The sequence below is a fragment of the Synchiropus splendidus genome, chromosome 4 (assembly GCF_027744825.2).
Source record: "Synchiropus splendidus isolate RoL2022-P1 chromosome 4, RoL_Sspl_1.0, whole genome shotgun sequence".
Classification (NCBI taxonomy): Eukaryota; Metazoa; Chordata; class Actinopteri; order Syngnathiformes; family Callionymidae; genus Synchiropus; species Synchiropus splendidus.
In genome coordinates, this window is record NC_071337.1 from 24,791,104 (window position 1) to 24,818,551 (window position 27,448).

Genomic DNA, 27,448 nt, shown 5'->3' on the forward strand with positions numbered 1-27,448 from the left:
CCCAAAGTGCCACATCGTAAAGGACGTTTAGTAAAGAATGTTCTCTGTAAATGTCGACCACCGTGACAGGATCTGTGGTGAGACCAGCTGCTGCTGAATCTTTTGGACTTATTCTTGTCAGCATTTTATCATAGGAGTAGAATAGGAAGCAAAAGTAAGACAATGTTAGAAGGTTATTCTGAGAGGCATTTGCAATCTCAGCAGTTAGAAATGAAGATTTACAGTATCCGTAGAAGTGTAAACACACAAACCATAGTACAGTTTGTCATTCATTTAATTTAATCTTGGAAATGTGGAGATGGTAAACCTTGAACTAAAAAAAAAGAAATTAAAAATTAAAACGGTCTCAGTTGTCCATGTTACAGATTGACACTGCTGAGAGCAGCCAGTATTAACGGTGGCCCTTGTGACATCATAGATGGGCATATAGCCCAATATGGTCAGGTGGCCCACTGTTATTACCATGTCCAAAAGAAGTGTAAACAAAAGAAGAAACCTGGTCGGATGGAAATGCTGTGCGATTCAAGGAGAGAGTGGAAGAAATGCATCTATAAAGAGAGATGACCCTCTTTCCTGGCTCAACAGTTTATTCAGTCGCAAGTTAACCAAGCACAACCTCTGGACACACTGTGTGTTCTCATTCACATTGTCTTCATCGAGAGTGATAGAATGAACTGCTGAAGTTCTGACAGATTCTTGCCTCCACAGCTGGTCACAATCGTATTGGTACACAAAATAAAAAGGAAATAAGAAGGAAATGAGATATGAAATGAAAGCAACTGGGCATTTTGTCAGTGCCATCAAAAGTTTGTCCCTGCTGCAGCTCCAGGGACACCACAACACAGACGGGGTTAAGGCTGGAGAAGCAGAGAAGGAGCCACATCCGGATGAAGCCGCCGTCACCAGAAACAGTATCACTATGGATATACTGTTGACTCAGCACTTATTTATTGAGGTGGAAGTTATTTGTTAAGTGTTTGAAGCCAAGTTATTTTGAGGAACTTCAAAGAACATCGTTCTAGGACTTTTAAATGATACCTAGTGCACGGCACAAGTTTGACCGCTATAAAGGTCCTAAAAATCTTCTAAAAATGTTATTATTACTCACTGTTGTAAGTTGTCCTCATTCATTTTCCGAGGATTTTTGCGGGGAGTCATTTCATTATTTGATATCGTGATCCAGTATAGCATATAAGGGTTTATGGACAAAGATGGCAGTGTATTCGATACCATACGCAGTATAAACAACAATTCTTTCCATTATGTTTTCTATCACCAGAGTGTACAAAACAAGTGGACAGGGCCATAAATGATAGAGACAGATTCCAGTAAAAATTGGGGAACTCTAATCAGTTTTTACAAAAAACATATTTTTAACCATTGCTAGCGCATAATTGGAGATTGAAGTTTTAAAACCATTTGTTTGAGTGTTTTCTCATCTCACCTAGGTCGCAAGAAACGTACTTAAAATACCTGTCAAATTTGGTCAGTATTTTATGTAAATTAAACAAGTAAGTTAACAGGATGGTAGTTAGATCATGACGAGTTAAAACATTTTTTTAACTTTTCGCTCAAGGCGCGCTCTTCAGTGACAAATGACTCCTTAACTGTCCAAGTGACTCATCCATCTGTTTCTCCAGGAAACCTGTCGAAACCCACACGCAGCAGTGTTAGCTCCGCCCCTCCGGGAGACCGGCTCGTGAATAAGTAACATTCATGGAGCTGCTCGGACAGACAGCGACTGTCCCGGCGGCAGCAGCTTCTCCCCCCGGTGTTGCTCGAGTCGAAGCCAGGTAGAAGCCAGGTAAGGTCGTCAAATCTTCATGTTATGCTGTCTACCATGTCTGAAGACGCGCACCAGGGCCGCTGCAGTAATCCTGAGGGATTACACTTCATGGTCTGACTCTCAGGTCACAATATCTGTCCGCATAAAGTAGTGGAATTCAGTTGTCTCAGTTCTCTGAGGCTTGAAAACTCATGCGAAATGTTTGCTTCGGTTAAATACTTACGTTGTGTAACTATTGTGAGGGGTGACTATCGCTATTTTACCTGGGAATTTAATAGATTCTTTCTCAAGTGAGTCAGTAAAAAGAGTCGATTGATGTGCTAATAATAAAGAACTATTGATCGTAAAAAAGAAGAAAACACAAGAGATTGGTGAATGGGCTTGAATAGAAAAGTTCAAAACGATGCCCAAAATAGAAGACTCAACATTCTTTTTTTATTAGACTGAGATTACTGAGTTTATTTGTCATCGGGTTTTCATGGATTTGCTACCCAGCAGCAGTCTTCATTCCGCTGACTAACCAGAATAAATGATCAACAAAACATAAACAAAAACACTTGTGTATTAGAAGTTATTATTTATTTGTTTATTTATTTTACAATTATTTGGCTATTGCAAATGTCAAACCATAATAAAAAAAAAACTACAAAAAAAATTTGAATTATTTTTTAAGAATTAATTTGAAGGTATATAAAGTATAAGGAGCAGATTTCAAATTCTGTTGTCAATCAGCATGACAACACCTGTGGGAAAAGTTCACAAGAATATGCATTAAGTTTGAATCCAGCAAGTATAAAGTGTAAAATATCAGATCATCTAGACAAGTCATCTCACCACTGAACCTTCATACTCAAAGCTATGTTAACAGTGGAGGTTGCTCGCAGTTATAACGCATTAAAGTTTTTTTGCTTGCTTTATGTTGCTCTTAATTTTTCTTTAAACCCTGTATCAGTTTTCTTGCTTTGTTTTTTTATCTGCCGCCATGAAGCAAATTAATCCAGCAGTTTTGCCTTTGAGTCCTAAAGCCAAAACAAAAACAATCCTAAACAATTGTCACCACACTTTTGTGCAAACACTTGCTCAAAGCTTGTTTCATTTCCTGCAACCGTTAGAGCAATTTCCTGACAACTGCTACTTTCTTAACATGATCATTCCTACACCACATGCTGTCCATGCACTAGTGCCCCATTAGTATATCCTGCATTAAAGCCTTCTGTATATTTAACTTAAAATAATCTCAAACTCCTACATGTCAGCTGATGCGGTTGTCCACCGCAATGTCGACAGTACAAGAATTGACTGTATTAATATTATGATTCAAGTGGATTTTTTTTGTTTTTAGAAAAACTTCTTCCATTTTTCTTTTCTTTTGTTGTTTCATGTTCTACATGTCGTCCCTCTTTGCACATACTTCTGCTATCTCAGAAATTGAATGGATTTTGTCCTTCTTTCTTGCCCCGGCATAAATTGACATTTCAAAATAAATTCAATTCATCAGCTACTTTTTAATACCTTTTTTAATATTTTATACCTTTAAACACTCAAAAACCAAACAACTCAACCTAAATACTTAGCAAAAACTGACGGATGCAAAATTTGGCCACAATAAACAAGACTACAGTAAAATTTTAAATGTCTTAACAGTTGGAATGATTGAAGTGCATTATCATGTACGGTCACGACAAACTGTTCAGGCAGCTAATGTTAAATATTTATGCCCATGAACGTGTCAACTTACATGTGATATGCGACATGACTCACCAGTTATTGCTGGAGGGAAAACAAACCGGTAAAATATGTTGTTGAAATACATGTTTGGGAATCAGATGTCTGGCAAGATGGTAAAACGTGCTTTAAGCAATGAAACTCAAACACTGCCATACAAATCCAAAACTTCTGCCATATGTTATTTAAATATTATCACAAGATTGCAAGCAACTTTGAAAATCCATAACACAGCACCTTCCATCAATTTCAGTTGTGCTACAATGTCTTACTAAAAAAGAAGTAGCATGTCGTACCAGCTTTCTTTAGGTCAGCGGTTCAGAGATGCAGGAAGTCCAATTCCATTCCAGTTACCAAATGACAGTGAGCCATTCCTGAGGGCTCACAAAGGTCATTTTGTTGCTGTGGATATTGATATTTTACATACAAATATGTCCTCAAAAACATGACAAGGCGACAGATGAAACTAATCCAAACCTCCCCCTTTTGATAGTAGGATTGATGTGGAGCGCTTGTGATGGGGAAGAGCACTGCTGCCGACAATGAAGCACTCACTCATTCTTGCTCAAACCTTTGTAAATAGATCAAGAATTGCAAGTACTGCTCTGATTTTCCTGAAGCAGGTGGTTGGCATTTCTCAACAAGTGGACTGTAGCGATGATGATTTCAGATGCTGACTATTTATTTCTTTTAGAGAGTAACTACTTCTACTATGTGAATACTTGAAGTCTGTTGGTTCATTCATCTACCAGAGCATGTAGACTTCATGTGGAGAAGGACGTTTTCTCAACGTCTCTGCATGGAAGACCATTAGTCAGGCGCTTGGGTGCATTCAGCTGCTCACAACAATGTCACACACGACTACTGTCTCTCTCTGAGTTGCTTAAGGGAAGCTAGAAAGACTGAATATAAATCTTCAGTTCTGAACACAACTCGAATGCGTCCTAATCCTTGACCTGTCTCATTTTTGTTTGTTGTGTATTTGTTAACAAAGTGAGTTGCAAACTTCATCGTCCCAAGGCCTACAGACTAAATCCTTCATTCTAGTTCTCATATTTCCTGTGTTAGACAAGTGCCACTTGATTGTGAGTTTGAGTTTGACGCCGCAATGTTGAAGACGCTGCTGCATGTGAGAATATGAAAGCAGTAAGATAACAGGCAAACTGACTTCTGTTTCGACTGCCTGAGGCAGAACATTTACAGGGAACTCCAGGTTGTTTGAGTTCACCTGAGTTGACCGGCCAGAGTTCCAGATTATTTTTTGTTTGCCATCTAGCAGTCGGTGTTGTTGAACCAAAGGTAAAATACCTGCACTCAAGAATAACACATGAATAACACAATATTTTTATTCATTTTCAGTGATGTCATCGCTCCTCCTGCCACTTCTGTTCCTACTTCTGCTCGTCAATGTGGCCTTGATGCTGGAGTTTCGATATCACAGCAACCTGGAGATGGAGCGCTACCTCCGTCGGATCAGCACAGAAAACCCTGATGTAACACACCTGTACAGCATCGGACAATCAGTGGCAGGTAACAACAAGCTTGTTTTAGATTTGGTCTCTTAGATCACTGCTGACCCGAGGCAAGAGCCGCTTAACAAATGTTGGTCGTGCAGTTATTGTGGGATGGAGTCATTGCCAGGATCACTGATGGTATCAATGAGCCAACAGTGTTACACGAGAACACCAACACCTTGCTAAATGGCAGGATTACAATGTCCAAACTTTGCTCTGAGCGCCACTTAGATCCCATCCTGATATACAATACATCTCCGCATCGCAACTCAAAATAGTGCAGGATGCTGTTTGAAAGAGACGGGTCATTTTACAGGCACTCACAGATTCTCGGCTCGCACGGTCTCGAGTGGCCGTCACCTTGACAACCACGACACAGACGGCGCTGTGTGGTCAGATAACAGTGCTGAAAACTTGAGGTCAATTTAATCTAAGAGTGCTAAATCCAGCCAATCGCAGACACCCACACACACATGTATACAGACACACAACTGAGCTAATCTGGGGTAATCCAAGACACCAGCTGGCTTTTGTCCAAGATCCGCCAGTGTGTGTCCTGTCCTGTCAGAACTAGCGGATTTGTGTCTGACAGCGACTCCTCATTTTTCACTAGGTATCAAGTCACTTCCTGCCCAAATCTTCGCTCAGTTTCATGTTGGGCTAATAATAACCCTTCTTCTTTTAAAGGTTCTTATAAATCAAAGGACAAAAATGTAATATTAGTTTGATTATTATTGGTAGAAGTACTGAAAGCAAGCGGTGGAAATTGTTGAATTTCCCCACTGTGAGACTAATAAAGCCCATCTAATAGTTTTAGTGGAAGTCATGCAGGTTGACAGAGCACATAGTTAAAGTGGCTGAAATTGTGCGGAGTAGTAATTATCAATGTGAAAATTAGGAAGAGGAACGGCAGGATTAATTACAGGAGTATTTAAGTGAGCATAGTAGTAATGGTCGTAAGTGGAACTAGTAAAAGGAAGTTGCAGTAAAAGTAGCGTAATAAGTAGTAATAGCACTAATAATGATGTGCAAAGGCAGAAAGGTAGTAAGAGGTGAGGTACATTGTTATGTGCGTATCATATATTAACAAAAACCCTATTTTAAATCAAGCCTTGGATTTGAAAATACCAGTGTAAAATGTCATCTTTAAGTCATCATTCAGATGCTAAACTGTTAAATGCTTCATATTTCTCTGTGGAGGTTTATTCTATGTGCTAAATTTCCCCCACAGGTCAGCAGCTGTGGGTGTTGGCTCTCGGTTCAACCCCTCATCGTCATACTGTCGGCATCCCAGAGTTCAAATATGTGGCCAATATGCATGGAAACGAGGTGAGGCAGCGCACACACATATGAAAACACACACGGCAGGCTCCCTGCCTGTTCACAGGAAGCTGGACTAAAAGGAGACTATTGAGAATAACAAAAGCCTTTCAGAGGCAAACACGCTTCATGTACACTTTTGTGTTGGCAGGATATGTGCGTCTGCATGTCTGTCTGCTGATGTATCTTCTCATTAGGTCAAGAAGTGTGTCACTGGACAACACTTTAGCCCCCAAAAAAGTCAGTTGATTTGAAGACAAGAGGCCACCAGTGGAACTTGCATGCAGAAATTCAGATGAACAAGTGACCAGACATAAAGGAGACATCATTGAAATTCCACCACCCAGTTGGGCACCCAGGTGTGAAAGAGTTAGGAGTGGACAGGTGAACAATCTCAGAACACTGGAAGGAAAAATGAATGCCCTTCATCTGTGGATTGAGTCCATTATAATCCACTGAGGCAAATTTGACAAAATGACCTGCAACACAGGGAGGATGGGAAAGGGTCACCTGCTGAGACATTAATTCATTCACATTAATAAATAATTCGGTCACAGTTATGGGCAAACCTCATCCAAATAGGCAACAAATAGCAGACACAAAAGGGTTATTTAAAACACTTGAGCTTGTGCTGTCACTGATCCAATCCAGCATAGTTTTCGGATATCGCCTATTTTCAAATCGTTTCCCTCCAAGTTAAGCCACTAAATTCAGCCGTAACAATAATTATTTTAAATAAATATCTTAAAGCAGATAAACTACAACAACACTGCTCATTGTTTAGAATACTGATATTACTTACTCTTCATTCAATCAAGTGAGTAACAGTCAAGTTAAAGTAGCTGTGTATGTTTGTCTAGTAAGATCTGCAACCACTACAACATTGATTTGAGTATTTGCAGATATTCCACTTGCTTGTAAATGCATGGCTTCATATTCACCCTCATGTGTTGCTGCGAAGATGACATTGTGATGCGCCCTGGCAACATTCCGATGCATTCACACCTAGATGTGGTTTCTGGAGAGACGGAGTGATCTGCTAACAAAAAAGCGCTCCCAAAAATTAGCATTTCATTTTTACAACTTATATTATTTGTGGGTAAAGTGAGTATTATATTCTTGTTTCAATACAACTCTTTGAATGTCGTGTAATTTTCGCGGCCCTGTTTTTTTTGGATAGCAATTAAGCCATTGTCTTCAGGGAACTGAGACGACAAACCATATTATTCTCTTTTGCAGTATGGTTATGCATTACTTCTGCACACGCTGTGTGATGTTGAAAAAAATCACTTGCTATGTAATTACAGTTATTCTTGCACATTAAGTGGAGCAGTCTGAACAGAACAGACATGAGAAGTTAAATTGTAACAGTTCAAATTCGAGGAGGCTTCAGGTAGTTACACTTGCGTATCGCCCTTTGACCCGAACTCAAGACGACAGCTTTTATGTGTCGAATAAAGGCACTTTACTTTGCCTCGGGTTTCAGTCATGCGCTTAAGATACCAAAAGAAAAAGACGCTTTAGTGACTGGCGCCTATTGAAGAAAAGAAAATCAGTTATTTCAAATAAATATTGAAGAAAAAGTCATTATTGACAGAGTGGAGACTGTGTTGCCATGGTGACCTTCCACCGCTGATGAGACTTCATGTGTGTGAATGCCAATGAAAATGTCCTTAAATGGGCAAGTCATGCCCGAGAACACACACACAAACACTAGACACACACACACTCGCTCAGACTGGGTGAGGGAAAGTAGAAATCAGCAAACAGAGTTACTGGTGTGTATCGATTCAGGGGAAAGTTAAAGAAAAAGCCCTTTTCACAAAGTTTACAAATGTTCATGCTGACACACACATACACACACACACACGGAGCGGCATTGTAAAGCCCAAAGTAGGAGACTTTTGTCTTAAGTTGTAAGCATTTCTTAAGTTGCAAATAAACCAGCATATGTTTGTATTTCACACCAGACTATAAATAAAGACGCTCCACTTCCCTCCTGAGGAAATAAACCAAAGCCAAAACATTCCTGACGTTGACTCTCTCAATGTTTAAAAGCAAACAGTGAAGAAAAGTTTATGATTTTCTCTCAATTTTCTGTCTTCTATTGAGACCAGTGACAACAAATTCTGGCTGACAGTGTGATTTTTTTTCACTCTGTCTTCTGGACGTCAAATTGAATAGAAACAAGGTAATGAGCGTATGCAATTTGAGATTACATTTTCAATATCAGATTTATTAGATTTATCAGTCCCACAGTGAAATTCAACATGTCACAGCAGCCGATGGCAACAAAGACACTGACACGTACCAAAGACGGTAAAGATACACAACACATATCAAAGACGTCCACAAAGCATCAGCATTGTTCAGACTGTTCAGTATTAATAATTACTGGACATCATCAGTGAAATGTGAACACTTTCGAAAGGAACGTTTGCTACATCGAAACTAGAAAGAAACCCAAAGAAATTCCCAAGAGGTTTACAGACACCGACTCATCATGTGTCACATTGCAGCCGATATTCTTAAGAATAATCGATGCTAGATTCTTTTCTTTTACTGTCAAGTCTGACTGCTTTACTCTTCAAAAACACTTAAAATCAGAATACACTGTGAGATTGTTTCAAATAATAATAATAATGATAATAATGTCAGGCACCTATCGAATGGATGAACAGTTGTAATATGAGCTGTGAAATGTTGCAGAGCAGATACAAATACTGGTTTGCTTTCACTGAGAGGAGGAGTGAAGGAGATAGAGAAGAATTATGGGAATGTTTTCTTTTTGTACCACTATATATGGGGGAACACATTAAATATTAATAAACAATGACTCGCTCATGTACAGTCAATACTGTTGACTATTCCATGGGAAAATCTAGTCAGTCTCTCTGCAGTGGTCTGTTGTTGAAGTGTAGAATCCATGCCTTGTACATATGCAGTACTATCACTCTCAGTACTATTCTTAATTTTAAACATACCAAACAAATGTAGGTCAAATGTAGGATTAAAACCAACCTACTCCTGGGTGGTCAAATAAACAACATGGTATTCACTTACTCAATAATTACTGGCTAACATGCTTCGAATAGGCTCATGACTAAGAAGTTTGTATACAGTAATAACTGTTCCCTCATTTTAAACGTGACCTTTGTTTTTTCCTGTGTTTCAACAGTATTGTAGAACTAGAATGAGGCTTAAAACCGATTCTTGAATTGAGACTGGGATGTAAAGTCTCATTGTACATTAGCAGATAAACTCTAGCAGAAGAGAAACATGGTCTCATCCTGTGCGTAAGCCTCGACTTAAAGACTGACAAACACATGAAGTCATCAGACCACGATGACAGCAACAAGGATCAAGGTTGTCAAAACGCAATCATATTCAGCCACAAAAACAGGAGGCCGTGTGTTGTCTGAGGGCCAACCCAATGTCTATGGCTTTGATGACACAGCTTCCAATCCATTTCCTGCCTGGATCCTTGAGGGAGTGAAATCCCCCAAACCCAGGCAGCCTGCGCTGACTACTGCATCACAGCATCATGGCTCGCCAGCTTCAGTCAGAATCACTGTATTGGTGCGTCCACTCAAAGTCCAACATCATTCCAGTCCTCCACCACATATTGACCAACACTGCTTGTGTCATAATTGTCTAAGAAGTGACCCAGGTGCAGATGATTGCAGGCTGACAGAAGGCACGGACACAAGATTAAATTGATAAATTGAATACAAAGATTCACAATGAATACAGACGACGAAGACTGGAACTGAAGGCGCCGGAGTCAAAACACAAACCGGGAAATACACAGAGGGACTGGGGAAAAATCTGCAACAAAAGAGAGGTGAATTAAATTCAACCTTCAAAAACAGGGAGAACTCAAACACGCTCAGATATAAATTCACGAGGTCCGATCAATTAAAAGCGCTACGTGGAGGAGAAACACTCAAACTCACACGAAGGGAAAAAACCTACACAATCGATAAATGAAAAGTGAGTTTAAGAACACTCACACGCGGTCTGGCTAAAGGATTGAGATGAAAACAGAAGCGGAGCAAGGAGGAGAAACTCAGGACGCGGCTGAAGAGAAATTCAAGCGCACGCAAGAAATCTAGGAAATTCAGAGGAACAAAGAGGAATGTTAGTCTCAGGAGATTTACCGAGTGACACAAAGTGACCATCTAGCAGCCTGGAACCCACGAGAAGATATCCACAGCGGAGTGAATGAGTTCCAGCTGCGCTGCCATTAAGCTGGAAGAGACAAAGGAAAAGGAAACTACAGGGAGTTAACAAAATAAAAGCACACGGAACAGACAAAGAACAATGAGAGGGCACAGAGTGCGGAACGTGACAGCTTGGTAAACATGCCACCAATATAATGTGATATGTTACTGTGGTGCTCAATTGTAGCAATGACCAACACGATTTTTATTACTTTCATCAAGTTTTTCTACTTTATGTTCAACCCACGAACATAGCTGGCAACATAATTTCAGTTTGGCTTGCAACTTTATAACCCAACCACTCCTGCCTTATAGTCGTCAAAATAATAATATATCAAAATAACTAATGTTTCATTGTTAAATAATGTATGCGATGCTGCTACCTTTCAAATGCAAGAACACTCCCTACCTAATCCCACCATCTGAATCTCCCTGAAAAAGAAATCTGAAACGCTAAAGATATCAAATTTTCCGTCCGCTGTCCTTAGAGACGGAAGATGATGTGTGTTTTTGTGTTGGGAGAATAAATAATGAGCTGATGTAGTGGAAGAGAATGACAGCCGGAGGCAGTGCCAGTCCAGACTTGCGTTCATGAGTGTGTGTGTGTGTGTGTGTTTCGCTGGGATGTTCTCACCTATCCCACCCATTCGTTCACTTGAAAAACTCATTCATTCACAAAGTCTTGTCATTCTTTAGCAACAGTTGAGTGAAAACGGCTCCACCTTCACCTGAACAAAACATACTGGAAAAACCTTTGTTTGAGGACCATCTTCAAAAGAAGTGCCTAGTCATTCAAGGTTTCGTGTTGAATTTCAGCTTTGAAGCAAGTTGTACATTGAAGATGAATTCAGAAAGTACATTTCCAGCAAGGTTGTGATAAAGGAACAACTCAAGCCAAGACGTTGCTGCTGATTCCAGTGGCGTGGGTTGTTGGAATTTTTGTGTGTTCACCCCCGACATTCTCAGCCACCACATTTGCCGGCACATGTCCAGGATGACATGGTCACTTTTTCTCAAGAATCTACTTCCTATTAGCATCTCTCATGCTACAAAATGTTCTGAATATTTTATGAATTTCAAACAACAAAACAACGAGGGTTTTTTGAGTATCAAAAATAGATGACAGAAAACAGGAATACGACATATGTTGTAACATGAGGTGACTTATGTTGATGATTACATTGACCGAGCGTAACATGGGTTCACACGGTGGGCGCCATCTTTATTATGTTAGAGGAGCTAGTTGAGCTTGATGGGTTGAGACAAAGTTCACATAGTTATGACCCCAGCCTGATACTGTTCATCTCATTCATTTCAATGGATCTACAAGCTGAGCGTTGGTTCCTGCACGTCTCTGCAGGTTCTTGGTCGTGTGCTCATGCTGCAGCTGATCGATGACCTGTTGCAAGGCTACAAGAAGAATGAAAAATGGGCAGTGAGGCTACTGAACAGCACCCGAATTCACATCCTGCCGACGATGAACCCTGATGGCTTCGATAACGCCGACACGAATTGCTTGTACAGTCAGGGCAGGTACAGTACCATATGCGTCATGTCTGAAATTCATCCAGTGCTAAACTGCTCATTGCTGTTGTTTTTTTTGATACAATGCACTTCTGCTGCACTCAATATTATCAACAAAAGATACCCACTTTCATGCTGTGACTGAAAAGATTGCATTATATGGTAAAACGTAACATGTTATTTTGTGGTTTTGGGTGCACTCGAGCAATGCCTGGATGGTGGGGGAGAACTTGTGCAGGGCACCGGGTCACACATGTTGCTTCTCAGGCGGAAATGAGGCTTTATTTTCACACTCAGTGACGACTTCCAGTCTCATCTGTAGATCGTTCCCTGACTTCATACAAGATTTAAGAAGCATATGACAAGGCGAGGCAGAAGAGTCTGACGCCCAAACTGAGGGCAGGAATTAGACGCCGACCACTTTATTATTCCCCCAGTTGTGTCTCTAGCCATTCATTGTCTAAGCGCTTATCACAAAATAGCATGATGCTGATCTAAAATAGATTTGTCCTGCTGCAGCTCTGGGATGCCATTGGTTTTAAACATGAGTCTACTGGGGTTTTAGGTTGGGCAATGATGTTGAGCCTTCACAATGCACTGGTGCATTAGAGCCATCCTCTAATGGGGTCAGAACCTCTCCCAAACTGTCTCAGCCAAGTTGCAGAACTCAGCGCTACAATCACTAAAGCAGTGTTTATGTTTGGAGGAGAGAACCCTTAAACATTTCCTCCCTTACAGGAGAGGAGAGTGTTCATCTTGTGTGGTATTCTCATGTCTTCCATGTTTAGTCGGACCAACAGGATTCATAACACCACAAATCAGTCCTAGTTTGAGCCGTGTCAACTTTGAATGGATCCATACCAGCGGCCCTTCTCAGAAAAGAGCCAGATTTCTCCCTTCATTCTTAACTTCCTGATAAAAAAGTTCACCTCTTTCAGTTCCCAATGCATTTTTATATCAAGCTTGCACCATGGCCACTCCCACTCCTTGTCATGCCCCTCAGAGCAGCAGTCAAATGGAATCTCCAACCCGCAGCATCAGACACATGGTGTTTGAGCAAACCCCTTCAGCCAAAGTACTAATCTGATCGATCAGGACCTTTAGTTTCTCAAGGCCTTGAATGACCTTGTTTTTTCATTTGATATTTCAAACTGACTCACGGTAAAGTGCAGTAAATATGAAAGACACAAACCAGCAACCTTATGTGCTGTCACCATCATCACATGAAAGTTATTAATATTAAAATTATTACAGTGACTAAAAGACACCACAGTTTTTTGCAGTGGATGCCCTAGTGTTCTGCCTTGAACGGCAGTTCCCCCTAAATGTCAGCGCGCGTGCCTGCTCACTACTTTTATTCGATAGCTGTCAGTCAGTCGAGTACTCTGCTATGGGCTGTCAGCATAAAGAAGTGCAGAATCCGTGCCTTGTACCTAAGCAGTACCATCACTCTCAGTATTATTCTTACTTTTAAACATACCACACAACAGGGTCAAATGTAGGATTAAAGCCAACCTGGGTGGTCAAATAAACAACATGGTGTTGACTTACCTAAACTGTGTTGCTTCAACTTCTTAAAGTCAACAAAATACTTTAGATATCCAAACTATCTCAAGTTCGGGACCAAATATCATATAAGAATGAAATGCCTCCTGGATGATAGTGTGCCTCGGCTCTCCAAATCACCACAAAGCTGACTGTTAAGTCAAATAAATAATTCCCGGCAACATGGTTTACTTTAAGCACATTGTGCGCACAACATTGAGGTTTAAAAAAAATGCTCAACACAGGTTGGTCAAATGGCTTTCTGGTGCATTAAAATGAAGATGGCATCAATTAAATAAAGGTATCTGTGGTAACATTTAAATGCGGTTTGGTTAGTTAAGTGAATGCCTCAGGTCTTTTTGAACCTTCAGGAAAGTGACTCCTCGTGTCCTGGACCACATGGTCCTTTATTAGTTTATGATCTCAAGGGCTGTTTTCAAGTCCTCTTCAAAGCCTGCTCACTGTCCCAATCTCCTTTGTCGGCAGTTTTTAGGGACTGTGCCATTGTTGTCCTGACACTTCAGGTGTTATTGCTCAGGACCTCTGAAACCAAAAGGTAACGTCACAGTGAGGGCTTCCGCTTCTTTCACTCCATCTATAGTAAGACTCTAATGACGGGGTTCCAACCGCAGCCCAGATGTCAAAACAGCCCTTAAAGCCACAGATACTCTCACACTCATTACAGGCATGTGTGTTGTGTACAGACTAAAGTCAGTGACGCTCCAACGCCCAAAACAATCTGATAGCCAGGAAACCAGGCGCACGTTGGTGCCAGACAATTCAATCTGAACACTAATGCTACAAGTGTTTTGACTTCTTCTAATGATGCGTAAACGCCCTGCTGTATTTTTGGGTCTGTGTGAGGATTGCAGACTGAAGTCAAGACTCATTTGCGCAGTTAACACTAAGCACTCAACAAATGAGGGTCACAATTCAAACTGGTAACTCCAGTGTCATGAACTATTGAAAAAGAAATCATAAAAACTACTGTCATATTTTTTGCCTTGCTTTAAATGGTTTCAATAACTATTCGGATTTAAAGTTGACCCCTCTCTTACATCATACCAAAAGAACCCTGACACCAAGGAGCAGCCAGGTCTGTTTACACTCTGTCGTTTTACCAAAGTGACGATTGATGTTCTGTCTCTCGGAAGTGAGGAGTAAAGTCAACACTGCTGTGCTGGCACTTAAACACATCTCACGTCAGTGGAAAATATTTGGGGAATGTTTAATCGACTCAGGAATAACTTTTATTGACACTTAAACAGGCCTTTGTCAAACAATGAAAAAATGAAAAACTCTCCTCAAAGCCGCTTTACTTACACCCATGGTGTGATCTTCGTACCCAATGTTAGCGTCTTACTTTAATTTTATCTACTGTGTAGTACTACTAGTACTTAATGGGACAGCACAACTCTGTCCCTTGCCAGAGAGGAATCCTTCAAAAGATTTGAGGCGCCACATGGTGGTCCTGAACAGCGCAAAAACGTCCTCGTTCCAAGGACATTTTCAAGCTATTTTGCTGATATACAGAGTGAGAGACAAACGCCAGAGATCACACCTTCAAAAACAGCTTCAAATATTATGATTAATAGTATTAACAAAACTTTAACCCAACAAAACTGTAGTTTTGAGGTCTTTGCTGTTGTAATAAAAAAAGAGCAGAAAAGGAGGGAACTCTCATACCAACACGCTTTCATTAACAGCATGTTTACCTTCTCTCAGAATTTTTACAAACTGCTAAATAAATAAAGGCACCAGTCTCGGATGCGGTCGAGTAGATCGTGAGAAATGGTTTTGACAAATTGTCTTTCCCAGGGGAGCACTGACTGCAGCGTCCTTTTCAGGAACAGTTTGCTCTTAATAAATCATTGAGCATGTGAAGTACAAAAAGTTCTGTGGTAATGGAGTCGCAAAAAAAAAAAAAAGCAAAAACATATATATAAAAATCTTTGTTTTAGTCCTCTGGACTAATAAAAGATGACATTTTGATTCAACTGTTTTAATTCATTTCTTCAACCCTTTTCCCCAGATTCAACCGTAACGGTGTGGATCTGAACCGGAACTTTCCGGACCCTTTCGCTGGCCAGCCACCGCACCAGCCGCAGCACCAGCAGCCTCGGGAGCAGAAGAGAGAAGCAGAGGTTTGTCTTGTGTAGTAGTGTGTTAACAGGGGTCTTGCTTCGACGCCTTGTTCCATCAGTCACATTTGTTTCCATCTTGTTCTGCATCAAGTGCAATAACAACTGAAGTTGGGCCAACAACTATGAGCACACACAAATCTGAGCACATTCGTCCTGATTCAAAAGTTAAAAAAAAGAACTGCATTGTTTGAAATACTGTTTAACTAAAGATACACATACTTGTGTGGGCTATTTTTTTTATAGTTAAGAAGTGGTCAACAGTTAACCACCATTTGATTTGATGTGTGAAACTTTTCATCTTTCCTCTGGAGGAATAACTTAAAAATAACTTAGACTTTATCGGTGGAAATAAAGTGTTTCTGACAATTACGGGGAGTTAGAATGAGGAAAAGGTATTTCCTGCTTGTAATAATATGAAACAGCATGGTGAAACCTGTTAATGGCATGTTCCAGGTGAAGGCTATCATGGAGTGGCTGAAGACGGAGACCTTTGTTCTGTCAGCCAACCTGCATGGAGGCGCTTTGGTGGCCAGCTATCCTTACGACAACAGTAACGGAGGTATTTGGTCGAAACATTTTGAGTGCACATGTGTACTCCCAAATACCCATAGTAGAGAGTACAATTTATGATGGTGCTGACACACAAACTGAAGCTCTTGAGTCAGTCAGTTGGTAGAAATAATGCAGGGCGGAACAAAAGAGAAACCGCCTGTAGCGAAAGACCTTTCAGGGCAGGTAAGCTAGTGGGGCGTCAGCAGTTAACCTCTGACAGGCTTTAAAGTGCACTCCTAACTAGAAGCATTGAACTGTTTATACAGTAACAACTTGTGTTTTTCTACTTTCAAGATTATTATCAATGTGTATTTCAGTCAGCGTTGTCTTTAATATCTGATGATTTCTCGCAAATAATGAGGGACAGAGCTCCAGTTATTTGGGAAACCAGAGGGAATTGTCATGATTCCTCCGTGTTCGCAGGAAGCGAGCTGGTGGGCCAAGCCAGCCTCACCCCTGACAATGACGTCTTCAAACACCTCGCCAAAGTTTACTCCCTCAACCACGCGTCCATGCACAGAGGGGACCACTGTGATGACACGGGTCCCTTCCAAAACGGCATCAGCAACGGCTATGAGTGGTACCCTCTTTCAGGTGAGTTCCCAAAACCCAGTGGGCTTTTCCACAGAGCAACAAAATATAACCGCAAAAACGGTGTTGTTGTTTCCAGGAGGGATGCAGGACTACAACTATGTGTGGGCTCAGTGTTTTGAGCTGACTCTGGAAGTGTCATGCTGCAAGTATCCGCCTGTCGCAGAGCTTCCTGCTCTGTGGCTCGACAACAGGAAGGCTCTGCTGGCTTTCATCCAGCAGGTGCACCTGGGTCAGTTCCTATCTGTCACCAGCCCCATCAAATTCAATCTGCAGCAGGTTTTTTTTCTGCTCTCCAGACTTGCCTCATACTTCTCTGTCTGTATGTTGTGCGTGCAGGAGTCAAAGGTCGTGTGCTGGATGGCTCGGGTGTGCCAGTGCAGGACGCTGTGGTGGAGGTCAAAGGTCGAAGGAACATGTGTCCATTCAAAACCAACCTGCATGGAGAATACTACAGACTGCTGTTGCCTGGGAACTACAGCTTCACTGTAAACACGCGTTCCACATTGACCCCTAGTGGTGACATTCAAACAAATCTCACTGCCTTCAGTGCATCAAACCGCTTCCGTCACAAACAGCGATTGGCTAGTCAATGCAATGAACCTCACAAACATAGCGTGTAGAATTGCGTCACCTGTCTGGTCTGCAGGTCTTTGTGTGAGAAGTGAACCTCAACAAGTGAAATTCTTCCACGTCTGCAAATGTTGAGGCAAACCTTGGATAGCAAGTGGTTTCACTGATAAATCAGAATGATATTGTGACGCAAAAGTAGGGGATGGATTTACTTTCTATAGCAGGTTCTTCAAAAAGAACCAGGCAGGCTATTTAAACATACCAAGAATTATACAGAACGACATAGACGATGACAGTAGTATACTGACCTCTGGTGGTAGAAACTATTTATTGACGCTAATAGCTCGTAATGTTCTTTTTTTATGATAAACTTCTCAACTTCTAAATTACATTTTTAGTGATTCATTTACCGTCGGACTGATCCGGCCCTCATCTTTGTGTCACAGGTCACATACCCGGGTCACGAGGTCCTGACAGAGACGCTAACAGTCCCCTATGGACCCGATGTCTACTCTGCCTTGAAACATGACTTCCAGTTGAGACAAGAGGTCAGAACAACAAGCCGTTCTCCAGCCCAGGCCAGCAGCTCCCCCAACGTCACCTGCAACCACACACTTCTCCTGGAGGGTGGAGGAGTCGCATCAGAACCCACGTGCAGACTGGTCACTTTTGCGCTGGCGCTGGCGCTTGGACTCAGATCCGGGTGAGATGTCGCATTCAAGGACGATGGAAATGGCGTCTGCTTAACTTGCACAAAAAGAGCCTTGAAGTTATTGCCGATACTTGTTGCCTACAGAGGTCAACTTAGGGTGAAAGGCTGCAGAAAGACCATTGAACTCTGGGATACACACATCACCTAACTATGACAACAGCTGGAAGTAAATACCCTCTCAACACAGAGAAAAACTGTTGCGTTTCCACTCGTAACACAGCCGTCTGTTATTTATGGGATCAAATGCATTAACAATACCTCAGGAGACGTTTCTGTTATCATGTTTATTAGCTTCGCTTGCAACACAATTACATTTTTTTTATTGAAGCGCAGTTGCTTGCGGTTTTTAAGTCTGTCTGAGATCAAGGTCAATGAAGTAGCACTGTGCAAGCATTTCAGAAGTGATGTGTCGAGGTGTGTTGAAACTTTACCTCAAGTGAAAGGCGTCCGCCCTCCTTCACTAAGCATTTTACCGACCGACTGAACATAAATGATAATATACCACTAGCCAGATTTAGGTGCCATTGTTGAGTCCAAAGATGCCGAACATTTGCTTTACAACACCTACAATATAAAGTTTCATTGTCGGACAGGTTTGTATGGATTTAAAAATAGAGTTCTGAAAGAGAATTTAGAAATTACAGCAACCTACAGTGGGATTTCTTTTGGGCAGAAATGTGCCTTGAAAACACAGAAACCAAATATGCTAACGCATTTCAGAATAAATACTAGTGACTTTGTTTTTATATTAAATGGAATCTAAAAGAGCACAAAAAAAGCAACAGATTATTAATACTACTTATTAACGCTTTTAATACATTTGGTTCATTTTCAGTGTTTACTGTACCAAGGTCAGAAAGTTTCCTGTTTTTGACTCGGAAAATAACATTTGGTCGATAATACAGACGCACTGCTGTCTGACAGAGACAACAGCAGCCCCTAGGCTAACATATGTGGATACTTTTTTTTTTATATTTCGAGGACAGACGTGTGCCATGTTGGAGCTGTTGACTGCAGGTTTCAGTCACACGCTTCTCTTGAATATTGCCAAACATTTGCAATCGCAGTACTGTCATTTGTTGATAAATAAAGGTATTATTTCTGAGATTTGTTGGTGTCAACTTAACAGATCCACAGTCTTTCACTTCATCACATTCATTCGGTCAGGAACCACAGACACCAAATAAACAGAGTGGCGCCATCAAGTTTTTGAACTTTAATCACTTCAGACAACACCAAAAATACCAATAGATCCTCTCTCTTCTTATTTACTCATTCAAAGTGTCATTTTAAATAAATCTGAGCCTTTAAAAATAAATAATGATGGTACATCGTCAAAAAGCAGTCATTTCCTCTCTGGAATTTGTTACCAATTACAGCTGTTAAATAGCATTTGTAGAAAAGCATATAAAAATAAATTAGATTGGAACAACGTGACTTTCTCTCTCTCAAGACGGTTGCTGTTCTTCGTAACAGATTGCAGATTGGAAATGACACGCAGCCAGATTGAAGAGCAAAGACATAACACACAAGATGAATGGGGATTCCAACAGGGAAATTAATGTTGAGCAACTACGTTTCATCGAGGAGGTGACAAGGCATTTGGCAAGACTTGTGAGAAGATAAATTAAATGTTGCAACTTTGTGATTATTGATGGTAAATATAGTTATATCAACTATTAAAGCTATGTCATTTGTATAACTTTCAGTTGGATAAATGAATATTTGTCATATCATTTGGGTAAATACAAAATGAAGCCTAAGATAAAGACATGTATTTTTGTCAAATCATGTTTTACAGGACTGAATTCATAAATGTGCGCCGGGACAGAAACTCATGTTTGATTGGGTTGAACAAAAGAGGCTGTCACTAAGTTGTGCTTTTGTAAACAAAGAATGAGGAGTGAGGTTCGGAGATTCTTAGCTTAAGTAGGTTAGAACCACCGACTGAATGGGCAGGCGGCAGACCGGGCACAGCTTGTTCCTCTTCTTTAGCTTCTTGGCGCAAACATAGCAGGACATCAAGTGTCCTGTACGTCCGTGAACAATGCAGCCGTTCTTTGGCCTGGTTTGGCAAATGAGACATGGGTCCAGACAAGAGTCGGGCAGACGGGACTCCGCAGATATGCTGCGCTCCATGTCCGGCACAGCGACTGCAGTCGATGAAGCCGGATGTGAGGAGGAGGAGGTAGGAGAAGATGAGACCAGTTCTTGGGAGTCTGCAGAGGAGTAGCAGGAAGACGAGGGTTGAGAGTCAGGATTCCAAGGCTTCTCCTGCGAGGAACACGGCTGAGAGGACGAGAGGAAGTCCTGGGAGTTTGGGGCAGAGGAGGCCGAGTCATCCGCTGGCGTTTTGGATCCTTTTCCATCTGGGACGTCCACGCCGTCATCATTGTCTGAACCTTCAGGAGGGACACAGTTAGGTTTGATTCTAGTGCTACTAGACTTTTAACCGTCATGAAAAAATATATAAATAAAATAAAAGACCAGAATGAAACCCACCTGCAGAGACTTCAGCTGAGCTCACAGGTTTGGGGGGCAGGTCTTTGAGGTTGGCGGCGCTGAGGTTTTTGGCATCGCGCAGCCAATCCTGTCGCAGGGTCCAGCAGCGGAGACAGTTCCGGGGCAGAGGCGGATTCAACTCGTCGCACTTGGTGCAACGCCAATAATCCTGACAAACAAAGAGAGTTCCGGGTCACACTTGGATGGACCTGGACCGTTTGATCGCTCGGGTGGATAAGTGAGACTTACAGCCTCTGTAATCTCTGTGTCCTCATCGAAAGAGTCGTCATCATCAGCCTCGAAGATGGTCACCTCGTACACCTGCAGGAGACATTTGAATGTCAGTGGAAAGTTCTTTCAAAGACAAAATCACAAAAACTTGATGACAATGGATGGAAATGACAAAAATAAATGGCAATAAAAAGTTCAATATAATAAAATGAACTGACCATGTGACTGTTTGATACTAGTGTGATGATATTCACCTGATCATCTGCAGACAGAGAAGCATCATCTTCATCGTAGTCATCTGAGTCAATGGATTCAACCTCAAACTCAACACTGAAGTTATCATTGTCCGAGTCTGAAGCTTCGCTGGTGACCTCTGACCTCGCAGACTACACAGACAAATGCAAAGTCAGGCCCAATACCGTGTTGCATGGAATGTTCACGTACAGCTGTACTCACTGCACTGTGTGAGTCGGACGAGCGGCTGCTGTCTCTGTCCTGTCCGCCGCCGAGTCCACCAATCACACACCAGGACAAGCTGTCGTCAAAGGTCAGCGAGTAGCTGTCCGACCTCCTCCGCTTCCTCTCCTCATGATCCTCATCCTCCGATGCATCATTCACCTCATTGTCCTGGGTCGTATGAGAGGGTCCTGCGGAAAAGACGGTGGGAGGAGTCAGAACCGACACAGCATTGCTCACGTAACTTTGCAGCCGGTGCAACTCACCTGGGTCACTACTCCTGTGGCTCCTCCTCCTCCTCCTTCCCCATCGTCTGGTGTCTGGCGACGCTGTGAGTCTTTCGTCATCGGTCTCCTGAAAACAAACATATATTTAGAAAACAGACGACCTTGTTGATAAATTGGAAATGTTTTCCAAAAAACGCCGCCTGACCTCGGTGAGCTGCTCTGGAGCGCTGCTGCTCAGCGGTTGGCTGGAACTTTGCGGCCCTTCTGTAACAAAGAGTTTCAAAAGAAAGTGAGCGTGTGAAGTGGGTGACAGCAGCTTTGAGCACCAAGAACATATTGAAAGAAGGAACAAAGTCGTACCATGGTTCTTCACAGCAACAAGATTTTTGGTGATCATGGCAAACAGGGCACTGGAACAGAGCAATTAATGTTAAAAACAAATGATAAAAGAAAAGTTTCGAACGCAAAAAAATGCTTTGCATTGACTCACCTCGGGTCTTTTACAGAAAAACTTTCCACACCTAACAGCCGCCCGAGTGCATCCTGGGCACAGTAAACCATATGCTGCTGTTTCTGGTCATACAGCTGTTTCTGCATGATGTACCGTCCCAGGTAGAACATCACCTGCAAGGCACACCACAATAACAAGTTAAAACTGTTCAAGTCTTAGTCTGGAGGCTTAAATGGGATTAAATGGGAATACATGACTGAGATCACAGGTTCTTTGAGCTACCTATACATAAACATGCCTCATGTTTAAGAACAAATGGGAGCAAGTTCTTTTTAAAACAGAACAAGCTTTCCCTCCAGCCTTGAGTTGTGCTCCAAGAACCCTTCGGCACAAGCTCATTCAGACAGCAGATGGATTTATTTCAAGATCTACTGACTGCAGGTGATCACTCTAAGCCATCCTCATCATCACATGGAGTTGAAAAGCATGACATCACAATTCACACTACACAAAGTCTTATTGCAACAAGTAGCAAAGGAAGAGAGTGATGTTCAGTTCGTACCTCCTTCATAGTGAGAACATCTTTGGTAGCTCCAGCATGTCGTAGTAGAGAGTGGAACTCAAGTTTCGGTCTGACCTGGGCACAATAGGAAAGAGTCATAAAAAAAAAAAAAAACATTGACTCTTGGCGTCGCAGCAATGTGTAACTTGTGTAACCATGGCTACTAGCTACTAACCAGTTTGTTGTCGTCAGATGTGTTGGTGTTGAGGTCTTGGCTGGCTGACATGGTGACAATATTCAAATTTCTGCCGACAAATAAGTGGTGTTATTAATAACAGAAAATGAATTTGTATGCAGGACACAGCAAGTGAAGCAGCATTTCACACAAGCAAAATCAAAGGGAGTTAGAACAACTTTGGGCCGGTAACTATCACTTTTAGAAAGCGCAAATGTCAACATCAATTCCACTATTGCCTGGCTAAATTCCAACCACACGCTACGAAAGAGGCGAGTGTAACTGAATTTCAGTTAATGAGATTAGATCACAATGCCTTTATTCTTGCTTGTTACATACAGCAGCATAGTAACATTAGAGTCATTAAAGGCGAACAGAAACACATATACAAAGCAACAAAGGTGGAATAAACCAGAAAAATAAGCATCATAATAAAAACGCATTTTAACACTGCTAATGGTGTGTGTGGTTTACTTTATTTTTTTTGTGTTTTGGATGGTGCTAACCAACCCAACAAGAAGCTGCAACAATGACAAATATAGTTGTATGTGTCACATAAGAGGTTACTGAGTGTATACGACTATTTATTTGATAGAACTACAGATAAAGAAGCTGCAGACAGAGGCTGAATATGCAAACACAAGTAGAGAGTTAATTATACACAGCCAAATAACCTGGATAGCCAGATACCACTGATCTGTTTCCTGGAAGATTTCATTGTAGCAACAAGCCCAGGCCTAACACAAGAATAGCCCTTAACACAGACATGACACTTTTACATGATTATTTTATTCCAAACTTTGTGCACAACACCAACATTTTAACACCTTGCAACACTAACTCCATGACATAGTACAACAACAGGAAAGGCATACAGATCAGAAGAGCCACCTGAGCATGTAAAAACTGTTGTTTCGCAAGTTCCAGAGGCAACAGTTAAACCGTCAACACAAAACATTAAACAAAACATTTCAATCCAGAGAAGGCAAACATTTGAAGTGTGAGTGTCTTACCACAATATACAGCAGAACATCATGTGCAAGCAGAAGCAGATAAAGTGCAAGTCAGAGAGGGCAGCAGCTAGAGTGGCCGCCTCTTATACAGGAGCTCAGACATGTCAGGACTAGACTTCACTAGCACTGGTCATGCTGGGCCTATCACAGGCGTAGGCTTAGTCAGCAGCAGACGCAGCCTATGTTCCACTATAAATGACTGTGCTCTATCATGTACTCACCCGTGTGCCTGTACAGACATGTCAAGACTAGTCCACCATGACTTGGCGTGTCATAACTAGATAACCAGACCAGCAGCAGCTGATGGTAATTGTCCCAGTTTATTAACTACTTTTGACAGGCAGTTTATCTCCAAATGACCAAAGCTGCCACCACAAGGCAAGTTGTGCCATTACAAGCTCAATGTCTTGCTCAAGGGCAACTTCACTCATGACACTGGGATTCCCATGAGCTGACCAACTAGCCCCTCGCTCAAAGCCTCAAAGGTGGCAGGGACAACTTAGCTTCTTTCATATTTCCTTAAAATATATATGTTCTGGTATGATTTAAGTCAGGCATGTTGTATAATGTAAAACAGCACATATTCAGTGTCTGACCTTGGCAGAGGCTGTTGTGAAAAATATCAGTATTTAGGATGCAGAGGACAAGTCCAGACAACTTTACGAGACAAACAGCAATCTGCATTTCCCAGTTAATCATGAGAACAAAATTAAATTTAGACATCTGCTGTACTGGCACTGACTTTGAGCAAAGCTAAAATAGGATGACTCTCAACTAAAAAAACAACATGTTTAGTTTATGTTAAGTTTATATTTCAACATACGGGTAGTTTTTCTCCAGGACTGAACTTGTGACAATACTAGTCCTCATATGACTGTTCTTCAAATTTGCATGATGAAAATCATTTCGTGTTCAGTTTTATTTTTGTCATTTAGCCACCCCGACATCTAGAAGTACTGAGGGGACAGGGACACAAAACTAACGTCTCTCACTCAAAAAGGATGAGTCACACGGGCATGTCCTCCATCATGGAAAAGGTTTGCCCAAGCATGAATCAGACCCCAGTAACATGAGCAGTTTGAAGACTTATACTTTAGTTTGAGGTTAGATACGATATAACAGGGAACACAAGACGAAGAAAAATAATTCATGCGCATCTGTTTACTGTGCATTTCCGATGCCCTGCTTTAGCCTCTCATAAATGAGCAACCATGTGATAACCTTTTATGATAAAGGATCAACTTTGTCTGGTCATTAACCTTTAATGGCACAAGATAATTCAGTCACGGCTTCCTGCATAAAGACATGGTGTGACTAGGAGAACGGTGTTTTCATTAGAGAAGTTAAAAACAATGTAGTACACATGACAGTCACGTAAGTGGCGCTGTGACTTGCTCGCATTTTACACAGAAGGAGGCACTACCACTCTCAAGCTTGAGCCCGATACATTATCGATGTGCGTTCGTAACGTCACAGACTACCTTCTGTCTGTCGTGTCAGTGTGCTAATGAGAAGGTGCGAGCGCGCCCGGGATATTCATGTCAGCTTAAACACAACTGTTTCAACGCATGAAGTGGGTATAGTGTCAGTTGCTAAAAAGATGAATTAAGACACCACATATTATTGGTAATATTGTTTGATTCTGTTTTTAATCGTGTCAAAGACGCACTAATATTTCAAAGACAATCCTCCGTCCATTGTAGTGATGTGGCAATTTATTTAAGTCAAGATGGGCAGCAGTGGTTTCCAAGGCAGAGTCGTGTTAACTATGTCACTCAGCAAGTAACCCTGACGTTACTACATTTTATTAGTTATGCAGATGATCAAAAGTGTAGGTTACCATCAAAAGCAGGCCACCAAATTAAAAATGTAAGTTTTAAAGGGTTACTCCACTAATATTATTTTATTGATGTTGACGTATATATGTTGGTTTCAACTTGAGTGAGATGCAGTTTCTGAAAAGAGCCAGATGATTGATTTCATGCAAAAGATCCGGGTGTGTTCCATTCAACTAATTCATTAAGCAAATTCAGATGGAAAAGACCACTTAAAACAATACACATTTTAGACTTCCTTAGTTAAACCACTCAGTTAATAAGTTCTTTATCAGTTAACTCCTGTAATCACATCCTACCACACGAGATAAAGTCACATTCAGATTTAAACATGCTGCGACTTGTGCCCACATAGTAAACAAATGACTCACAATTCAAATTTAACTTAATCTAACCAATCAACTCAGTCAAAGCAACCAATAGTCTAAAGGATCGATTTTGGTATGTGAATAATTTAGGTAAATTGCTGGTGTTTTGCTTTCATTAGACCTGTATTTTAAAAAAGTTTAAAAAGGACAGTACATTTTAAACATCGTTGAATGTGCCAAAATATGTGGTATCTGTAAATATATTCCCAGACCAGGAAAATTAAAAAAAAAATGACTGAATAGTTCATCTATTTGTTTTCTGGCTTAGTACCTTTAATGTCTCACTGTGGAAGTAGCTTTAACGGTTCGTGTCACTTCTCAACAGGGAAGGCACATCAAGTTCCTGTTACGGGAAACGACGATTAGCATTTCAGTAAACTTTCCTGGTGAGACCAGGCTTTTCAGACAAAATCGGACTGTTAAAAAAAGTTTAAAAAGTAAAAAAAAACAGACTGCACTTGGAAACACCAGCCGTTTAAAACGATCAAGAAAAAAGTCAAGATAAGAGTAGATCATTGAATCCAAAGTAAAGTGCCCGCTGTTGAAGCGAACTCCACAATGCAACTCACTGTGCCTGCCAATGTTACATTTGATCACGTTCAAACATTGTTTGTGGGGATGTTTGGAATTCTCAGGGTCAGAAGAGGGAACATCGTGTCTCCAGCTGACTCACTCAGCTGTTAGCGACACTATTGACACAAGAGCGCTCGCGCTGGAATATGCCCGGGCATGTCCCGCTCTCCGCAAAACCGAAACTGAACACAAGATGTCACTCTCGTCACCGTAACAACTAACCAAAACAAATCCCACAAGTTCACAGACAGCGGAGTATCACCAACACAACGGTTCCAATAAACTCGATATTAAGAAATAGAGTTCATTGCAGCATGCGTTTACTTTGAACAATGAAACCATATCTCTCGTATTGTTTTCTGCAACGCCTGCACGACCATCGTCAGCTGCATTTAACGTAATTTGACGGCAATAAAATATAACTAAATCGGCTATTCTTGCACGATTTCATATAGACTGTGAAGTGACAAAACAAATGCAGTGCATGGTTTGTTTACTTGGAAGACCGTGGCCTTGCGGCGCGCTGTTAGCCAAATGCTAACGTGTACTCCAATCTACAGCCACAACATTAAAAGGAAAAAAGGCCAAGGAAAATAAAAACCACATGTACATACCAGTGGGCGTCGATAATCCCGTCAAATTGAAATAAGATGCAACACAGGGTTTAATCCACAATTTAACGGCTATATTGAGGTTATATCAGGCAGAGTGCTCCATGCTCCTTCACTTTGAAAAGCGTCTTCCGGCAGAGTAGCGACTCCGCTGGACACACACTGCAAATGCACTCAATACACAGCGCTTTATGATCTCGTGACTTCTACTTCATTCTTCCGACCGCCAGAGACG

General features: G+C 41.4%; 2 protein-coding genes across 5 annotated transcripts; one reads left to right on the plus strand and one right to left on the minus strand.

The window, feature by feature from the left end:
* The first annotated feature begins 1,694 nt into the window (after positions 1-1,694).
* On the plus strand, positions 1,695-19,531 carry cpm (carboxypeptidase M). Its single transcript, XM_053862902.1, has 10 exons — positions 1,695-1,804; positions 4,871-5,041; positions 6,257-6,354; positions 11,929-12,101; positions 15,670-15,781; positions 16,235-16,340; positions 16,757-16,927; positions 17,004-17,156; positions 17,264-17,412; positions 17,944-19,531. The coding sequence occupies exons 2-10, from the start codon at positions 4,873-4,875 to the stop codon at positions 18,202-18,204; spliced, it is 1,392 nt and encodes a 463-aa protein (XP_053718877.1). The 5' UTR covers positions 1,695-1,804; positions 4,871-4,872; the 3' UTR covers positions 18,205-19,531.
* On the minus strand, positions 19,413-27,382 carry mdm2 (MDM2 proto-oncogene). 4 transcript variants are annotated; one of them, XM_053862899.1, is made up of 12 exons: positions 27,217-27,382; positions 22,814-22,883; positions 22,639-22,713; positions 22,116-22,249; positions 21,986-22,035; positions 21,831-21,889; positions 21,665-21,752; positions 21,399-21,589; positions 21,197-21,328; positions 20,961-21,032; positions 20,712-20,880; positions 19,413-20,611 (listed from the first exon to the last, which is right to left on the minus strand). In XM_053862899.1, exons 2-12 carry the CDS (start codon positions 22,862-22,864, stop codon positions 20,130-20,132), a joined length of 1,503 nt encoding a protein of 500 aa, XP_053718874.1. In that variant the 5' UTR covers positions 22,865-22,883; positions 27,217-27,382; the 3' UTR covers positions 19,413-20,129. The 4 variants fall into 4 exon arrangements, with proteins under 4 accessions (XP_053718874.1, XP_053718876.1, XP_053718873.1 ...); XM_053862901.1 differs by lacking the exon at positions 27,217-27,382 and adding an exon at positions 26,301-26,589; XM_053862898.1 differs by lacking the exon at positions 27,217-27,382 and adding an exon at positions 24,048-24,513.
* Positions 27,383-27,448: the final 66 nt, after the last annotated feature.